The sequence below is a fragment of the Salvelinus namaycush genome, chromosome 38, assembly GCF_016432855.1.
Source record: "Salvelinus namaycush isolate Seneca chromosome 38, SaNama_1.0, whole genome shotgun sequence".
NCBI classification, from domain to species: Eukaryota; Metazoa; Chordata; class Actinopteri; order Salmoniformes; family Salmonidae; genus Salvelinus; species Salvelinus namaycush.
The window spans coordinates 22481076-22499953 of NC_052344.1; the positions used below are offsets into that span (position 1 = coordinate 22481076).

Below are 18878 nucleotides of genomic sequence, written 5' to 3' on the forward strand. Positions count from 1 at the left end.
CTGTAGTACAGAGTTGTCTTAGACAGGCTACCAGACTGGATGTAGAGCCCTGAGGGACTGTAGTACATAGTTGTTTTAGACAGGCTACCAGACTGGATGTAGAGCCCTGAGGGACTGTAGTACAGAGTTGTCTTAGACAGGCTACCAGACTGGATGTAGAGCCCTGAGGGACTGTAGTACAGAGTTGCCTTAGACAGGCTACCAGACTGGATGTAGAGCCCTGAGAGACTGTAGTACAGAGTTGTCTTAGACAGGCTACCAGACTGGATGTAGAGCCCTGAGGGACTGTAGTACAGAGTTGTCTTAGACAGGCTACCAGACTGGATGTAGAGCCCTGAGAGACTGTAGTACAGAGTTGTGTACAGAACGTATCATGAATGTTTAACAAATGTCCCAAAAGAATGTTTCAGAGAAAGCTGCACAGCTGCCGTGTTGTACTCACAGTGGGATATAGGTATACTCTCTGTTCAGCTGACGTGTTGTACTCACAGTGGGATATAGGTATACTCTCTGTTCAGCTGCCGTGTTGTACTCACAGTGGGATATAGGTATACTCTCTGTTCAGCTGCCGTGTTGTACTCACAGTGGGATATAGGTATACTCTCTGTTCAGTTGCAGTGTTGTACTCACAGTGTGATATAGGTATACTCTCTATTCAGCTGCCGTGTTGTACTCACAGTGGGATATAGGTATACTCTCTGTTCAGTTGCAGTGTTGTACTCACAGTGGGATATAGGTATACTCTCTGTTCAGCTGCCGTGTTGTACTCACAGTGTGATATAGGTATACTCTCTGTTCAGCTGCCGTGTTGTACTCACAGTGGGATATAGTTATACTCTCTGTTCAGTTGCAGTGTTGTACTCACAGTGTGATATAGGTATACTCTCTGTTCAGCTGCCGTGTTGTACTCACAGTGGGATATAGGTATACTCTCTGTTCAGCTGCCGTGTTGTACTCACAGTGGGATATAGGTATACTCTCTGTTCAGCTGCCGTGTTGTACTCACAGTGGGATATAGGTATACTCTCTGTTCAGCTGCCGTGTTGTACTCACAGTGTGATATAGGTATACTCTCTGTTCAGCTGCCGTATTGTACTCACAGTGGGATATAGGTATACTCTCTGTTCAGCTGCCGTGTTGTACTCACAGTGTGATATAGGTATACTCTCTGTTCAGTTGCCGTGTTGTACTCACAGTGGGATATAGGTATACTCTCTGTTCAGCTGCAGTGTTGTACTCACAGTGGGATATAGGTATACTCTCTGTTCAGCTGCAGTGTTGTACTCACAGTGGGATACAGGTATACTCTCTGTTCAGCTGCCGTGTTGTACTCACAGTGGGATATAGGTATACTCTCTGATCAGCTGCCGTGTTGTACTCACAGTGGGATATAGGTATACTCTCTGTTCAGCTGCCGTGTTGTACTCACAGTGGGATATAGGTATACTCTCTGTTCAGCTGCCGTGTTGTATTCACAGTGGGATATAGGTATACTCTCTGTTCAGCTGCCGTGTTGTACTCACAGTGTGATATAGGTATACTCTCTGTTCAGCTGCCGTGTTGTACTCACAGTGTGATATAGGTATACTCTCTGTTCAGCTGCCGTGTTGTACTCACAGTGTGATATAGGTATACTCTCTGTTCAGCTGCCGTGTTGTACTCACAGTGTGATATAGGTATACTCTCTGTTCAGCTGCCGTGTTGTATTCACAGTGGGATATAGGTATACTCTCTGTTCAGCTATGTTTGGGACAGGGATGAGTGTCTGGGAGGGGGGTGAGTGTTTGGGAGGGGGGTGAGTGTGGTTGGGGGATTTGTGTGTGTGTGTGTGGCTGGGGGATTTGTGTGTGTGTGTGTGTGTGTGTGTGTGTGTGTGTGTGTGTGTGTGTGCGTGCGTGCGTGCGTGCGTGCGTGCGTGCGTGCGTGCGTGCGTGCGTGCGTGCGTGCGTGCGTGCGTTCACTAAAACTCGGTTCCCTAAATAGCATGTACCTCTACTGTTGATTGCCCCAGTGGGCCCTTCCCTCCCCTGATGTTCAGTCTAAACACATTCTCTAAGTGGAACACAGTCTTTAACTAGACTAACAGGGTAATTAGCCCAAAAACACATTGTCTGTTGGTTTATTGTTGGCTTGGGGCCAAATGGATTGACAAGCGCCCCCATAACGACAGGTATGTGTTATTGAGTCCTAAATACCAGACTACAGTTGAAGTTGGAAGTTTACATACACCTTAGCCAAATACATTCAAACTCAGTTTTTCACAACTCCTGACATTTAATCCTAGTAAAAATGCCCTGTTTTAGGTCAGTTAGGAACACCACTTTATTTTAAGAATGTGAAATGTCAGAATAATAGTAGAGAGAATGTTTTATTTCAGCTTTTATTTCTTTCATCACATTCCCAGTGTGTCAGAAGTTTACATACACTCAATTAATATTTGGTAGCATTGCCATTAAATTGTTTAACTTGGGTCAAACGTTTCTGGTAGCCTTCCACAAGCTTCCCACAATAAGCTGGGTGAATTTTGGCCCATTCCTCCTGACAGAGCTGGTGTAACTGAGTCAGGTTTGTAAGCCTCCTTCCGTTCACACACTTTTTCAGTTCTGCCTACAAATGTTCTATAGGATTGAGGTCAGGGCTTTGTGATGGCCACCCCAATACCTTGACTTTGTTTTCCTTAAGCCATTTTGCCACAACTTTGGAAGTATGCTTGGGGTCATTGTCCATTTGGAAGACCCATTTGCAACCAAGCTTTAACTTCTTAACTAATGTCTTGAGATGTTGCTTCAATATATCCACATAAATTTCCATCCTCATGATGCCATCTATTTTGTGAAGTACACCAGTCCCTCCTGCAGCAAAGCACCCCCACAACATGATGCTGCCACCCCCGTGCTTCACGGTTGGGATGGTGTTCTTTGGCTTGCAAGCCGCCCCCTTTTTCCTTCAAACATAACGATGGTCATTATGGCCAAAAGGTTCTATTACTGTTTCATCAGACCAGAGGACATTTCTTCAAAAAGTACGATCTTTGTCCCCATGTGTAGTAGCAAACCGTAGTCTGGGTTTTTATGGCAGTTTTGGAGCAGTGGCTTCTTCCTTGCTGAGCGGCCTTTCAGGTTATGTCGATATAGGACTCATTTTACTGTGGATATAGATACTTTTGTACCTGTTTCCTCCAGCATCTTCACAAGGTCCTTTGCTGTTGTTCTGGGATTGATTTGCACTTTCGCACCAAAGTACGTTCATCTCTAGGAGACAGAGTGCGTCTCCTTCCTGAGCGGTATGACGGCTGCGTGGTCCCATGGTGTTTATACTTGCGTACTATTGTTTGTACAGATGAATCTGGTACCTTCAGGCGTTTGGAAATTGCTCCCAAGGATGATCAAGACTTGTGGAGGTCAACAATTGTTTTTCTGAGGTCTTGGCTGATTTCTTTTGATTTTCCCATGATGTCAAGCAAAGAGGCTCTGAGTTTGAAGGTAGGCCTTGAAATACATCCACAGGTACACCTCCTATTGACTCAAATGATGTCAATTAGCCTATCAGAAGCTTCTAAAGCCATGACATCATTTTATGGAATTGTCCAAGCTGTTTAAAGGCACAGTCAACTTGTATGTAAACTTCTGACCCACTGGAATTGTGATACAGTAAATTATAAGTGAAATAATCTGTCTGTAAACAATTGTTGGAAAAATTACTTGTGTCATGCACAAAGTAGATGTCCTAACCGACTTGCCAAAACTATAGTTTGTTAACAAGAAATTTGTGGAGTGGTTGAAAAACGAGTTTTAATGACTCCAACATAAGTGTCTGTAAACTTCCGACTTCAACTGTATATCTGATGTAGGACTATATGGCTGCATGATATTGGCCAATACAGTAAACGGTTTCCCTTTTACTGGTGAATCAGCGATGATGATGTTCACTTCAGATACAAAGGGAAAGGGGGATACCTAGTCAGTTGTACAACTGAATGCATTCAACTGAGATGTGTCTTCTGCATTTAACCCCTCAGAATTAGAGAGGTGCGGGGGGCTGCCATAATCCACATCCACGTCTTCGGCGCCCGGGGAACAATGGGTTAACTGCCTTGCTCAGGGGCAGAACGACAGATTTTTATCTTGTCAGCTCGGGGATTCGATCCAGCAACCTTTCGGTTACAGGCCCAATGCTCTAACCACTACACACATCGGGGTCGGGTTCATTACAGCACACGGTAGCAAAACATTTCACAACAGAAACAAGAATTTGTTATTGTACAGGTGCAGATGGTACCGCCTGTTTCACTTCATTTCGGAGCCTTTACTTCCGTTTCATGCCTAACACAACCCAGGTGCACACACACACACACACAGGCAGAAAGGATTTGGTGGCAGACGGGTGTTCTAATTGAGTAGAGAAGTTTTGATCTGGGCCTGGAGGCGTGACAGAGTCACCAGACAGAGGACCTGCTGCCTTTTGACTGGAGGAGATGTCCCATGCTTATCACCAGACAGAGGACCTCTCCCTGCTGCCCTCTTGACTGGAGGAGATGTCTCATGCTTATCACCAGAAAGAGGACCTCTCCCTACTGCCTCCTGACTGGAGGAGATGTCTCATGCTTATCACCAGACAGAGGACCTCTCCCTACTGCCTCCTGACTGGAGGAGATGTCTCATGCTTATCACCAGACAGAGGACCTCTCCCTACTGCCTCTTGACTGGAGGAGATGTCTCATGCTTATCACCAGACAGAGGACCTGCTGCCTCTTGACTGGAGGAGATGTCTCATGCTTATCACCAGACAGAGGACCTGCTGCCTCTTGACTGGAGGAGATGTCTCATTAATATCACCAGAGCAGGGACATTTCTGCTGAGAGATAACTACCAAAATGAGTTTGATACACCCCTAGGGCCTTCTGAACACTTAGACACACACACACACACAGAGAGAGAGAGAGGAGAGAGGGAGAGAGGGAGAGAGGGAGAGAGAGAGAGAGAGAGAGAGAGAGAGAGAGAGAGAGAGAGAGAGAGAGAGAGAGAGATACGGTAGAGCGTGTGTGTTGCCTGCAGGTCAATGACATCCAGCAGATTGACTGTTCATGGACGTGCAGTCTGAATTATCTTGGTATTATAAAGCAATTAGAGAGTTTAATTTCCCCAAATTTAAAACCCTTATTCAAGGTTTCAAAGACATCTCTGATGAGAACAGGCTACCCTCCCTGTCGGGGGAGGATGCAGAGAGCTGACAATATTGATTTTAATTATTTTAATTATGTTAATACTGCACATCTCCAAAGTAAGCTTTGGCAATATGTTCATTGTTATGTTGTGCCATTAAAGCAAAATCAATTGAATTGAATTGGTGGTTGACACACTACACAGATCTCTCTCTCTCTATCCCTCTCTCTCTATCCCTCTCTCTCTATCCCTCTCTATATCGTCACAATTCAATTCAATTCAATTCAAGGGGCTTTATTGGCATGGGAAACATGTGTTAACATTGCCAAAGCAAGTGAGGTAGATATTATACAAAAGTGAAATAAACAATACAAATTAACAGTAAACATTACACATACAGAAGTTTCAAAACAATAAAGACATTACAAATGTTATATTATATATATACAGTGTTGTAACAATGTACAAATGGTTAAAGCACACAAGTTAAAATAAATAAGCATACATATGGGTTGTATTTACAATGGTGTTTGTTCTTCACTGGTTGCCCTTTTCTTGTGGCAACAGGTCACAAATCTTGCTGCTGTGATGGCACACTGTGGAATTTCTCCCAGTAGATATGGGAGTTTATCAAAATTGGATTTGTTTTCAAATTCTTTGTGGATCTGTGTAATCTGTGGGAAATATGTCTCTCTAATATGGTCATACATTGGGCAGGAGGTTAGGAAGTGCAGCTCAGTTTCCACCTCATTTTGTGGGCAGTGAGCACATAGCCTGTCTTCTCTTGAGAGCCATGTCTGCCTACGGCGGCCTTTCTCAATAGCAAGGCTATGCTCACTGAGTCTGTACATAGTCAAAGCTTTCCTTAAGTTTGGGTCAGTCACAGTGGTCAGGTATTCTGCCACTGTGTACTCTCTGTTTAGGGCCAAATAGCATTCTAGTTTGCTCTGTTTTTTTGTTAATTCTTTCCAATGTGTCAAGTAATTATCTTTTTGTTTTCTCATGATTTGGTTGGGTCTAATTGTGCTGTTGTCCTGGGGCTCTGTGGGGTGTGTTTGTGTTTGTGAACAGAGCCCTAGGACCAGCTTGCTTAGGGGACTCTTCTCCAGGTTCATCTCTCTGTAGGTGATTGCTTTGTTATGGAAGGTTTGGGAATCGCTTCCTTTTAGGTGGTTGTAGAATTTAACGGCTCTTTTCTGGATTTTGATAATTAGTGGGTATCGGCCTAATTCTGCTCTGCATGCATTATTTGGTGTTCTACGTTGTACACGGAGGATATTTTTGCAGAATTCTGCATGCAGAGTCTCAATTTGGTGTTTGTCCCATTTTGTGAAATCTTGGTTGGTGAGCGGACCCCAGACCTCACAACCATAAAGGGCAATGGGCTCTATGACTGATTCAAGTATTTTTAGCCAGATCCTAATTGGTATGTTGAAATTTATGTTCCTTTTGATGGCATAGAATGCCCTTCTTGCCTTGTCTCTCAGATCGTTCACAGCTTTGTGGAAGTTACCTGTGGCGCTGATGTTTAGGCCGAGGTATGTATAGTTTTTTGTGTGCTCTAGGGCAACAGTGTCTAGATGGAATTTGTGGTCCTGGCGACTGGACCTTTTTTGGAACACCATTATTTTGGTCTTACTGAGATTTACTGTCAGGGCCCAGGTCTGACAGAATCTGTGCAGAAGATCTAGGTGCTGCTGTAGGCCCTCCTTGGTTGGTGACAGAAGCACCAGATCATCAGCAAACAGTAGACATTTGACTTCAGAGTCTAGTAGGGTGAGGCCGGGTGCTGCAGACTGTTCTAGTGCCCGCGCCAATTCGTTGATATATATGTTGAAGAGGGTGGGGCTTAAGCTGCATCCCTGTCTCACCCCACGACCCTGTGTGAAGAAATGTGTGTGTTTTTTGCCAATTTTAACCGCACACTTGTTGTTTGTGTACATGGATTTTATAATGTCGTATGTTTTACCCCCAACACCACTTTCCATCAATTTGTATAGCAGACCCTCATGCCAAATTGAGTCGAAGGCTTTTTTGAAGTCAACAAAGCATGAGAAGACTTTGCCTTTGTTTTGGTTTGTTTGGTTGTCAATTAGGGTGTGTAGGGTGAATACATGGTCTGTTGTACGGTAATTTGGTAAAAAGCCAATTTGACATTTGCTCAGTACATTGTTTTCATTGAGGAAATGTACGAGTCTGCTGTTAATGATAATGCAGAGTATTTTCCCAAGGTTACTGTTGACGCATATTCCACGGTAGTTATTGGGGTCAAATTTGTCTCCACTTTTGTGGATTGGGGTGATCAGTCCTTGGTTCCAAATATTGGGGAAGATGCCAGAGCTAAGGATGATGTTAAAGAGTTTTAGTATAGCCAATTGGAATTTGTTGTCTGTATATTTGATCATTTCATTAAGGATACCATCAACACCACAGGCCTTTTTGGGTTGGAGGGTTTTTATTTTGTCCTGTAACTCGTTCAAGGTAATTGGAGAATCCAGTGGGTTCTGGTAGTCTTTAATAGTTGATTCTAGGATTTGTATTTGATCATGTATATGTTTTTGCTCTTTATTCTTTGTTATAGAGCCAAAAAGATTGGAGAAGTGGTTTACCCATACATCTCCATTTTGGATAGATAATTATTCGTGTTGTTGTTTGTTTAGTGTTTTCCAATTTTCCCAGAAGTGGTTAGAGTCTATGGATTCTTCAATTACATTGAGCTGATTTCTGACGTGCTGTTCCTTCTTTTTCCGTAGTGTATTTCTGTATTGTTTTAGTGATTCACCATAGTGAAGGCGTAGACTCAGGTTTTCCGGGTCTCTATGTTTTTGGTTGGACAGGTTTCTCAATTTATTTCTTAGATTTTTGCATTCTTCATCAAACCATTTGTCATTGTTGTTCATTTTCTTTGGTTTTCTATTTGAGATTTTTAGATTTTACAGGGAAGCTGAGAGGTCAAATATACTGTTAAGATTTTCTACTGCCAAGTTTACACCTTCACTATTGCAGTGGAACGTTTTACCCAGGAAGTTGTCTAAAAGGGATTGAATTTGCTGTTGTCTAATTGTGTTTTGGTAGGTTTCCAAACTGCATTCCTTCCATCTATAGCATTTCTTAATGTTACTCAGTTCCTTTGGCTTTGATGCCTCATGATTGAGTATTGCTCTGTTCAAGTAGACTGTGATTTTGCTGTGGTCTGATAGGGGTGTCAGTGGGCTGACTGTGAACGCTCTGAGAGACTCTGGGTTGAGGTCAGTGATAAAGTAGTCTACAGTGCTACTGCCAAGAGATGAGCTATAGGTGAACCTACCATAGGAGTCCCCTCGAAGCCTACCATTGACTATGTACATACCCAGCGTGCGACAGAGCTGCAGGAGTTGTGACCCGTTTTTGTTGGTTATGTTGTCATAGTTGTGCCTAGGGGGGCATATGGGGGAGGGAATGCTGTCACCTGCAGGCAGGTGTTTGTCCCCCTGTGTGCTGAGGGTGTCAGGTTCTTGTCCAGTTCTGGCATTTAGGTCGCCACAGACTAATACATGTTCCTGGGCCTGGAAATGATTGATTTCCTCCTTCAGGATGGAGAAGCTGTCTTCATTAAAGTATGGGGATTCTAGTGGGGGGATATAGGTAGCACACAGGAGGACATTTTTCTCTGTTAAGATAATTTCCTTTTGAATTTCTAGCCAAATGTAAAATGTTCCTGTTTTGATTAATTTAATGGAGTGAGTTAGGTCTGCTCTATACCAAATTAGCATTCCCCCTGAGTCCCTTCCCTGTTTCACACCTGGTAGTTTGGTGGATGGGACTACCAGCTCTCTGTAACCTAGAGGGCAACCAGTGGGTCCGTCTCCTCTGTACCAGGTTTCTTGCAGGATGACAATGTCTGCATTACCGATTTCTTTGGTGAAGTCCGGGTTCCTGCTCTTTAGGCCAAAGGCAGATGACCTCAGGCCTTGGATATTCCAGGATGATATAGTGAAGGCTTTTTGTTCCATAAAGTGTCCAATGTTGTTGGTCGTGGTTTGGCCTCAGGCCAGTAAGTGTGAGCAGAGCCTGCTGAGCATCTGGTACATGCCGTTGGCTTGGGCGAGTGTAAGAGTGGGGGTTGGGCCTGTTTGCCCGCTCACTACCTGGGCGTATGTGTGACTTCCATGTTGATGCCCTCTCTGCGGGGGTGGGGTGCATGGGGTGGGCAGGAGTGGCATAGGTCTGATCTGAGGGGGCCTAAATTGGGTGTGGGCATGGTTGATGTGGGGGGGTGTTGATTGGTTGGGGTGGGGGTGTGTCTGGGGGTGCTGTGGTCTGGATGTAGGTCCTCTTGGCGTGGGTCCTCTATGTGTAGGTCCAGGGTGGGGTGCTGAAGGTCTTGGAGGGTGTCTCGCTGGTCTGGGTGGGGTGTCTATTGATCTGTTGCTCCTGTGTGAAGTGTTGGGGCTGCGTTTGAGAGCGATGTCCTTTAGAGTCCGGGCAAAGGTGGGCACTGCTGCCTTGTAGAGGTGGACCTGGTCATAGAGGCTGTTCAAGTCCAGGGTGGAGTGGTGGGCCAGGAAAACATTTGGTTTTGAGGCACAGTCACGGGAGATGCTTGCGTTTACCCGCTGTATTGTAGCAGGGTGGAAGTCTTTTCGTGGTAGCAGGGTGGAGATAACCACTTGTGCATTGGGGAAAGTAGAAGAAGCTTTTTCAATCACTCCCTTCAGTGCTGTGGCCACCCTTTCCTGCTGTGCTCTCAGGTCGTTTGTGCCTGTGTGTATTATTATGTGGCTAGGTGAGCCTAGTTTGTCCTCAGACAGAAGGTCTAGGGCGCACTGGGTGTTTGGACACCAGAGTTTAGACACACTGTGTTTGGGAAAAAGTTTTTTTTCTTCTATAAATTTCCCATTTGAGTCCATAAGGAGAAAAATCTGTGTCTTGTGTTTGTCCTCAGTGGGTGTGGGGGGGTTGTCAGGAGGGCTATCAGGGTGGCTGACAGGGGGGGTGCTCAGGGGGGGTGAGAGCTGCTGGGCTTGGGGTTTTTCTTTTGTCTGTTCTGCTGTGATGTTGACTCTATGGTCAGGGTCTGGTGTGGACTGTTCTGCTGTGGTGTCGAGACTTTTGTCGGGTGATGAGGTGGGCTGTTCTGCTGGCTTCTCTGTGGGGATGGCCACCTCCCTAGTGGGTTGTTCTCTGTCACATGCCATCCCCCTCAACCTCTCCTCCAGCAGTCTGATCCTCTCCTCCATCCCCCTCTCCCTCTCCTCCAGCAGTCTGATCCTCTCCTCTAGTGCTCTGTTCTGCTCCTGCTCCTGCTTCTGCTCTTTCTCCAGTTGAAGTTGTCTCTTAACTGTCCAGAGTCCAGATGTGTCTCTCTCCACCTCCAGCTCTCCTGGTCTGGTTAAGGGGGTGTTGTTGTGCTGGACTGTTGTCTGGGTCTGTGCTGACTGGAGTGTAATCACCTGCTGTTCCAGCTCAACCTGCCTTACCTCCAGCTGGGTGAATTTATCCTTCATTTCAATGAGGGAGAAGTGCTCTGTACTGGGAGGTTGACTGTCTGCTGAGGGTTGCTCGTCTGTGGGGTTATATGATGAAGAGTTTTGGTCTGACCCGCTTGGGGTGGGGGTATCTTTATCAAGGGAGAGCTTCTCCTGCTGGGCTAATTCTTTGATTAGGTGAAAGTCCAGCTGAAACTGTTTGGGGTTGCCCTGTACCAATACTGTTCCAGACTTATATAGATTTATGTTAGCTGACTCAGAGTCCTCGTTGTCAAGTATCCTGAGTTTCCACCCCTCGTTAACCCCCCCTCTCTTAACAGAGGGGTAGCGTGCTAATATAGCACTGTGCCATGCCAGGGGATGGTTTGTGTGGAAGATAAGGTTGCTGATGTTCCCATTTTTGTAATAGTCAGCAAAAAGTGTCTCTTGATTTTCCATAAGGAGCTTCATTTTGTGCTCTTTTCTTGCCTTGTTATTCTTTACACTCCCAGGGTACTGTATTTTAATTACCTCTGAACAGCAGGAGGGAGCTTCTAAGGCCTCTCCATTTGGTTGGGGTAGACTATTCGACTCTCCTGCCATTGTTGGGCTAATGGTCTTTGACACCTCTCACTTGACACGTCAGTGCTAGTTGAAGCTGTATCAAGCTTGGCAATTATGTTTCATTCAATGCTTATAAAGTAATGTCATGTATTTTTCTTCTTGGCTTTTGGCAATAGAATATAGTTTCAGACTAAACATTACTCACTCAGTTCCAGGTTGGGTGGTGTTTTCAGGTTACTGTTGTTTTCCAGAGAATTTGCTGTGTAATAATCCTTGGTAGTTGTGAATCTTTCAGGTGATTCCGTAATTCCGTCCAAAATCAGGTTGTAGGTTTTGAGTTTTGATTTGAATTTAGGGTTATGTTGTAGAGGGTAGCATCCTGTATGTGTTCCTGACAAAAAATCCAAGTTTAACTAACTCTAAATCTATATTTTTTAAAGAAAATGCTGAAAAATGCAGGAGCTCATCTGATCATGACCTCTGTCTCTGTGTCCTCTCTCTATCCCTCTCTCTCTCCCCCCTCTCTCTATCCCTCTCTCTCTCCTCCTCTCTCTATCCCTCTCTCTATCTCTCTCCCTTCTCTCTATCCCTCTCTCTTTATCCCTCTCTCTCTACTCCTCTCTCTCTACTCTCTCTCTATTCCCCTCTCTCCCCTCTCTCTCTCTACTCCTCTCTCTACTCTCTCTCTATTCCCCTCTCTCCCCTCTCTCTCTCTACTCTCTCTCTATTCCCCTCTCTCCCCTCTCTCTCTCTACTCTCTCTATATTCCCCTCTCTCCCCTCTCTCTCTCTACTCTCTCTATTCCCCTCTCTCTACTCTCTCTCTATTCCCCTCTCTCTCTCTCTACTCTCTCTCTGATGAGATCCCTATGAGAGGCGTGAGAGGACAGTTTGAAGGAGAACCTTGAACCCTCCTGTGATGTTCAAACTGGAGCACTATCAGGATCATCAGCGGCCCTTCAAACACACAGGTATGCATGCACACACTCTGCTGAGAAGACCAGCACGGCCCATAATCCTCCCTGTGGAAGGGTAAAGAAGCTCCCTCTGCCAACACAACCCTGCAGCTACACCAGAGGAGAGGAGAAACAGATGAGGAGAGGAGGAGGAGAGGAAAGAAAAGAGGGGAGGAGAAGAGGAAAGGAGTGAGGAAGAGACAAGACATAGGGAGAGAAGAGGAAAGGTAAAGGAGTGAGAAAAAAGAGGGGGCAGAAGAAGTTGTGTGTGTGTGTGTGTGTGTGTGTGTGTGTGTGTGTGTGTGTGTGTGTGTGTGTGTGTGTGTGTGTGTGTGTGTGTGTGTGTGTGTGTGTGTGTGTGTGTGTGTGTGTGTGTGTGTGTGTGTGTGTGTGTGTGTATTAATCTGTACTTGCATCTAATGGATGGATACCACTCTATTTATCCTCTTTTCTCACAAACATCCACCACCTCTTTTCTTTTTCATTTTTATACACTCTCTCCATCTGCTTGGACAAACAACGGCCCTCTCTCACCTCTCCATAACCCACCAGACCCAGGCAGCAGGAATCACACAGGGATCCAGCCCCACTGTGAACAGACAGGGTGTTAACCACTAGTAAATGGTAAACAGCCCCACTGTGAACAGACATGGTGTTAACCACTAGTAAATGGTAAACAGCCCTACTGTGAACAGACAGGGTGTTAACCACTAGTAAATGGTGAACAGACAGGGTGTTAACCACTAGTAAATGGTAAACAGCCCCACTGTGAACAGACAGGGTGTTAACCACTAGTAAATGGTAAACAGTCCCACTGTGAACAGACATGGTGTTAACCACTAGTAAATGGTAAACAGTCCCACTGTGAACAGACAGGGTGTTAACCACTGGTAAATGGTAAACAGTCCCACTGTGAACAGACATGGTGTTAACCACTAGTAAATGGTAAACAGCCCCACTGTGAACAGACAGGGTGTTAACCACTAGTAAATGGTAAACAGTCCCACTGTGAACAGACAGGGTGTTACCCACTAGTAAATGGTAAACAGTCCCACTGTGAACAGACATGGTGTTAACCACTAGTAAATGGTAAACAGCCCCACTGTGAACAGACAGGGTGTTAACCACTAGTAAATGGTAAACAGTCCCACTGTGAACAGACAGGGTGTTACCCACTAGTAAATGGTAAACAGTCCCACTGTGAACAGACAGGGTGTTACCCACTAGTAAATGGTAAACAGTCCCACTGTGAACAGACATGGTGTTAACCACTAGTAAATGGTAAACAGTCCCACTGTGAACAGACATGGTGTTAACCACTAGTAAATGGTAAACAGCCCCACTGTGAACAGACAGGGTGTTAACCACTAGTAAATGGTAAACAGCCCCACTGTGAACAGACAGGGTGTTAACCACTAGTAAATGGTAAACAGCCCCACTGTGAACAGACAGGGTGTTAACCACTAGTAAATGGTAAACAGTCCCACTGTGAACAGACAGGGTGTTACCCACTAGTAAATGGTAAACAGTCCCACTGTGAACAGACAGGGTGTTACCCACTAGTAAATGGTAAACAGTCCCACTGTGAACAGACATGGTGTTAACCACTAGTAAATGGTAAACAGTCCCACTGTGAACAGACATGGTGTTAACCACTAGTAAATGGTAAACAGCCCCACTGTGAACAGACAGGGTGTTAACCACTAGTAAATGGTAAACAGTCCCACTGTGAACAGACATGGTGTTAACCACTAGTAAATGGTAAACAGCCCCACTGTGAACAGACAGGGTGTTAACCACTAGTAAATGGTAAACAGTCCCACTGTGAACAGACATGGTGTTAACCACTAGTAAATGGTAAACAGTCCCACTGTGAACAGACAGGGTGTTAACCACTAGTAAATGGTAAACAGTCCCACTGTGAACAGACAGGGTGTTAACCACTAGTAAATGGTAAACAGCTCCACTGTGAACAGACAGGGTGTTAACCACTAGTAAATGGTAAACAGTCCCACTGTGAACAGACAGGGTGTTAACCACTGGTAAATGGTAAACAGCCCCACTGTGAACAGACATGGTGTTAACCACTAGTAAATGGTAAACAGCCCCACTGTGAACAGGAAAAGGATAATGGGGGTGATTATGATGTCAGGGTGTGTGTGTGTGTGTGTGGGGGGGGGGGGGGTCACGTGACTTACCTGTGTCTCTGACATGGCATATAGGAAGTGGTGGTCGGGGGAGAAGGCCATGTCCCGTTGGATTGGCCCTCGCTCCACCGCCTGGATCACCTCGTACTGCAATGCACCGTGGGAAGGCCCGTCCACCCTGATCTGGAAGCGGAGAGAAGGAGGGAAAGGAGGAGAGGGGGACATGTTTAGGCAGCTGTAGGGGGTGGTGTGTGTCTGTCCTAGATGTGTGTGATCAGCCAAAAGCAGAAAGCGGCCTCACCCAGACTTGGAGGAATGACAGGAGGCTCTAGGTCATATCCTCACATCTGCTCTACTATCTCACACACACACACACACACACACAGACACACACACACACACACACACACACATACACAGGGGGCACGTTCCAACACAACACCAAAAAGCAGCCTCCTGGCTGTCATAACCCACAAACACCCTGTTCTGACACCTGCCCAAAATGCTTCCCAGGGCATACACACACACACACACACACACACACACACACACACACACACACACACACACACACACACACACACACACACACACACACACACACACACACACACACACACACATACACACACACACACACACACACAAACACACACACACTGAGACACATTCACACACACACAAATGAATAAGGGCTTGTGTGAGCATGTGGGACAGCCGTTTTGTCAGACTTGTCAGAGTTCTACAGAAAACACCTGGTTAATATGCCCATGGCACCTTTAATATATCACTTGTTTGTAAAGTTCAGAGGTCATAAACGGAAGTGAAAGATAATTGGCTGAGAGAGGGAGGTGGCACAACACATTCTGGGGGTCATTTCATAACACAACACATTCTGGGGGTCATTTCATAACACAACACATTCTGGGGGTCATTTCATAACACAACACATTCTGGGGGTCATTTCATAACACAACACATTCTGGGGGTCATTTCATAACACAACACATTCTGGGGGTCATTTCATAACACAACACATTCTGGGGGTCGTTTCATAACACAACACATTCTGGGGGTCGTTTCATAACACAACACATTCTGGGGGTCATTTCATAACACAACACATTCTGGGGGTCATTTCATAACACAACACATTCTGGGGGTCATTTCATAACACAACACATTCTGGGGGTCATTTCATAACACAACACATTCTGGGGGTCATTCCATAACACAACACATTCTGGGGGTCATTTCATAACACAACACATTCTGGGGGTCATTTCATAACACAACACATTCTGGGGGTCGTTTCATAACACAACACATTCTGGGGGTCGTTTCATAACACAACACATTCTGGGGGTCATTTCATAACACAACACATTCTGGGGGTCGTTTCATAACACAACACATTCTGGGGGTCATTTCATAACACAACACATTCTGGGGGTCATTTCATAACACAACACATTCTGGGGGTCGTTTCATAACACAACACATTCTGGGGGTCGTTTCATAACACAACACATTCTGGGGGTCATTTCATAACACAACACATTCTGGGGGTCATTTCATAACACAACACATTCTGGGGGTCATTTCATAACACAACACATCAGAGAGCTGTTATTGTTGTTGACAACATACAATGTCGTAGAGCAGACAGGAACATAAGCCATACCGTCATTATTTCAAAAGTCACGTTAGAGGATGTCTGTGATGTTTTGGGAACATATAGTGCCAAAGAACAACTTTGTCATGAAAGTCGATTGTTCTTCCCCAAGCAAGGGAAAGTTACTTCCCTGTGCTGCGTTTCCCTCTGACTCTCTGCTGCTGAGCTTTGGTTTCTATATCGAGAGAGATCTTGTTTCCCAACATAAAGCCTCTTTCAAAACTGATCCAGCTCCAATGCTTTTACTTTCAAAGCTTGTGAAGAGCCTCTCTCTCTCCCCCTCTCTCCCCCCCTCTCTCTCTCCCCCTCTCTCTCCCTCCCCCTCTCTCTCTCTCCCCCTCTCTCTCCCTCTCTCTCGCCCCCTCTCTCTCCCTCTCTCTCTCCCCCTCTCTCTCCCTCTCTCTCCGCCCCTCTCTCTCTCTCTCCCTCTCTCTCTCCCCCTCTCTCTCCCTCTCTCTCTCTTCTCGGTGCTAGAGTCCCTTCCTGCTGCCTGGCTGCCTTTTTGTCTGGTGTCCTTAGTTACTCCTTAGTTACTGTAGTTGTGTGAATCTCAAAGGCCCAGAACACTATCAAAGCCTCCCGTTCAACACTTTCACTGGGACCCATTGTGCCGCACGGGGGTCGAAAGAGAGACGGAAAAAAGAACAGAAAATAAAAGAGAGGAATAAAGGGAGACTTCCACACGAGCCGGCGTCCAGATCCAGCAGGTGGGGTTATCTAATCGTTCTGGTGGGGGGTCGGATTACGTCCCGTCTCCCCCCATCCGTGTATGCTCAGTGGTGTAGTCCATCGCCAGGTGGAGAATATGAGGGCCAGCCGGCCATGCGTGGTGCAGACAAAGCCCAGGGAGAGAGAGGGCCATTGGGCCATTGTGGCCAGGAGAATCCCTAGCCACTGGGGAGTAGGAATGGGAAGCTCTGCCTTTATCTCTACCGCTGCTAAACAAATGACCCACTGGGGAAGAGGCAGCACGTCTGCTTGCATTACAGAGAGGGAGGGAGATGTCTCATGTTTCAGGCCTATTCCATATCCTGTTGAATTGTTCAACATCATTGTTTTGGCAGGACAAGTACTTTTGTCGTGGCGGCAAAGCCTTTTTAACTGTGTTGAATTGAGTCCTGTCTGGGTGAGGAGAGGGCAGAGCAACATCTGATCAGCACCAAAGACCAACGGGCTCCAAGTGTTAGAAGAGGATGTTATCTGTTGCAACCCGACCTACTAGCTATCATGACCCCATCATCACCATTACAACAGTTAACTGAATCCTTCCTATCACAGATACTATACTGTATATATATGGCTGGTTATGACAGGGTTGTTATTGTGTTATTATCAGTATTCATGTCCTGTTGAAGACACTCAAGATAAATCATTCATTCTCTGACACGCCACCCAACGGTATAATCTATTTCTATTCCACATTAATACATTAATATAAAGTGGATTAGGTACTTGGGATCCTAACTGGATTACATGCTAATCTCTGCTATCACATTATTACTGTAGAATGAATGAGATTCCCAGGAAGGCAGCCTCTCTTAATGCCCACTGAATCTGGAGGAGAGAGATTCCCAGGAAGGCAGTCCCTCTTAATGCCCACTGAATCTGGAGGAGAGAGATTCCCAGGAAGCAGCCCCTCTTAATGCTCACTGAATCTGGAGGAGAGAGATTCCCAGGAAGGCAGCCTCTCTTAATGCCCACTGAATCTGGAGGAGAGAGATTCCCAGGAAGCAGCCCCTCTTAATGCTCACTGAATCTGGAGGAGAGAGATTCCCAGGAAGGCAGCCCCTCTTAATGCCCACTGAATCTGGAGGAGAGAGATTCCCAGGAAGGCAGCCTCTCTTAATGCCCACTGAATCTGGAGGAGAGAGATTCCCAGGAAGCAGCCCCTCTTAATGCTCACTGAATCTGGAGGAGAGAGATTCCCAGGAAGGCAGCCCCTCTTAATGCCCACTGAATCTGGAAGAGAGAGATTCCCAGGAAGGCAGCCCCTCTTAATGCCCACTGAATCTGGAAGAGAGAGGCATCTGACCCAGCCTCTGTGTGTGTGTGTGTGTGTGTGTGTGTGTGTGTGTGTGTGTGTGTGTGTGTGTGTGTGTGTGTGTGTGTGTGTGTGTGTGTGTGTGTGTGTGTGTGTGTGTGTGTGTGTGTGTGTGTGCCTGCAGCCTTGCACATGGTTATCAGTATGACTTATGGGAGACTGGGCCACCTTTGGGTCCACTCTCAAAGTGTCTCAACGTGTGTGTGTTGTTCTCTATGCTGATCTTCAGGGTGTGTGTGTGTGTGTGTGTGTGTGTGTGTGTGTGTGTGTGTGTGTGTGTGTGTGTGTGTGTGTGTGTGTGTGTGTGTGTGTGTGTGTGTGTGTGTGTGTGTGTGTGTGTGTGTGTGTGTAAATTCATTGGGGGGCCCAAAGGGATAGCATTCAGATCTTAGATCCTACACTGAGCTATGCTGCTGTAGATCAGTGGCTGTGGAAACTACTGTCTGTCTGTCTGTCTGTCTGTCTGTCTGTCTGTCTGTCTGTCTGTCTGTCTGTCTGTCTGTCTGTCTGTCTGTCTGTCTGTCTGTCTGTCTGGCTGGCTGGCTGGCTGGCTGGCTGGCTGGCTGGCTGGCTGGCTGGCTGGCTGTCTAGCTGCCTGCAGAGACAGAGTGAGAAAGCCCTATACTGCATCAGTGAGAAGCCTGCAGCCCTACACACACACACACAGTCACATATCCACCTAGTGGCCACCGGCTGCAACAACAGCAGCTTTCAACAGCAGCAGATGAAGCTCCACACTGCAACAATACTGAGATGGTTTTAGAGGACAAACTAAGAGCTGCTAAAACATGTACTTTATCATCAAAACGTTTTCTATTGTGATGAGTTGATCTCAACCTTCAGATTGTTGCAGCTAAAGAAGTGAAGGATACTGGAACATCAATGGC

At 46.0% G+C, this 18878-nt stretch overlaps 1 protein-coding gene across 1 annotated transcript in view; it reads right to left on the minus strand.

Annotated features, from left to right (window-relative positions):
- Nucleotides 1–12696: 12696 nt before the first annotated feature.
- LOC120032105 (plexin-A4-like) overlaps nt 12697–18878 on the minus strand; it is a 311274-nt gene continuing 305092 nt past the window's right edge. The window contains exons 4-5 of the mRNA XM_038978046.1: nt 14327–14458; nt 12697–12717 (exon numbers count right to left, since the gene is read on the minus strand). Coding sequence (XP_038833974.1) covers nt 12697–12717; nt 14327–14458 — 153 coding nt within the window. The remainder of the gene's footprint in view (nt 12718–14326; nt 14459–18878) is intronic.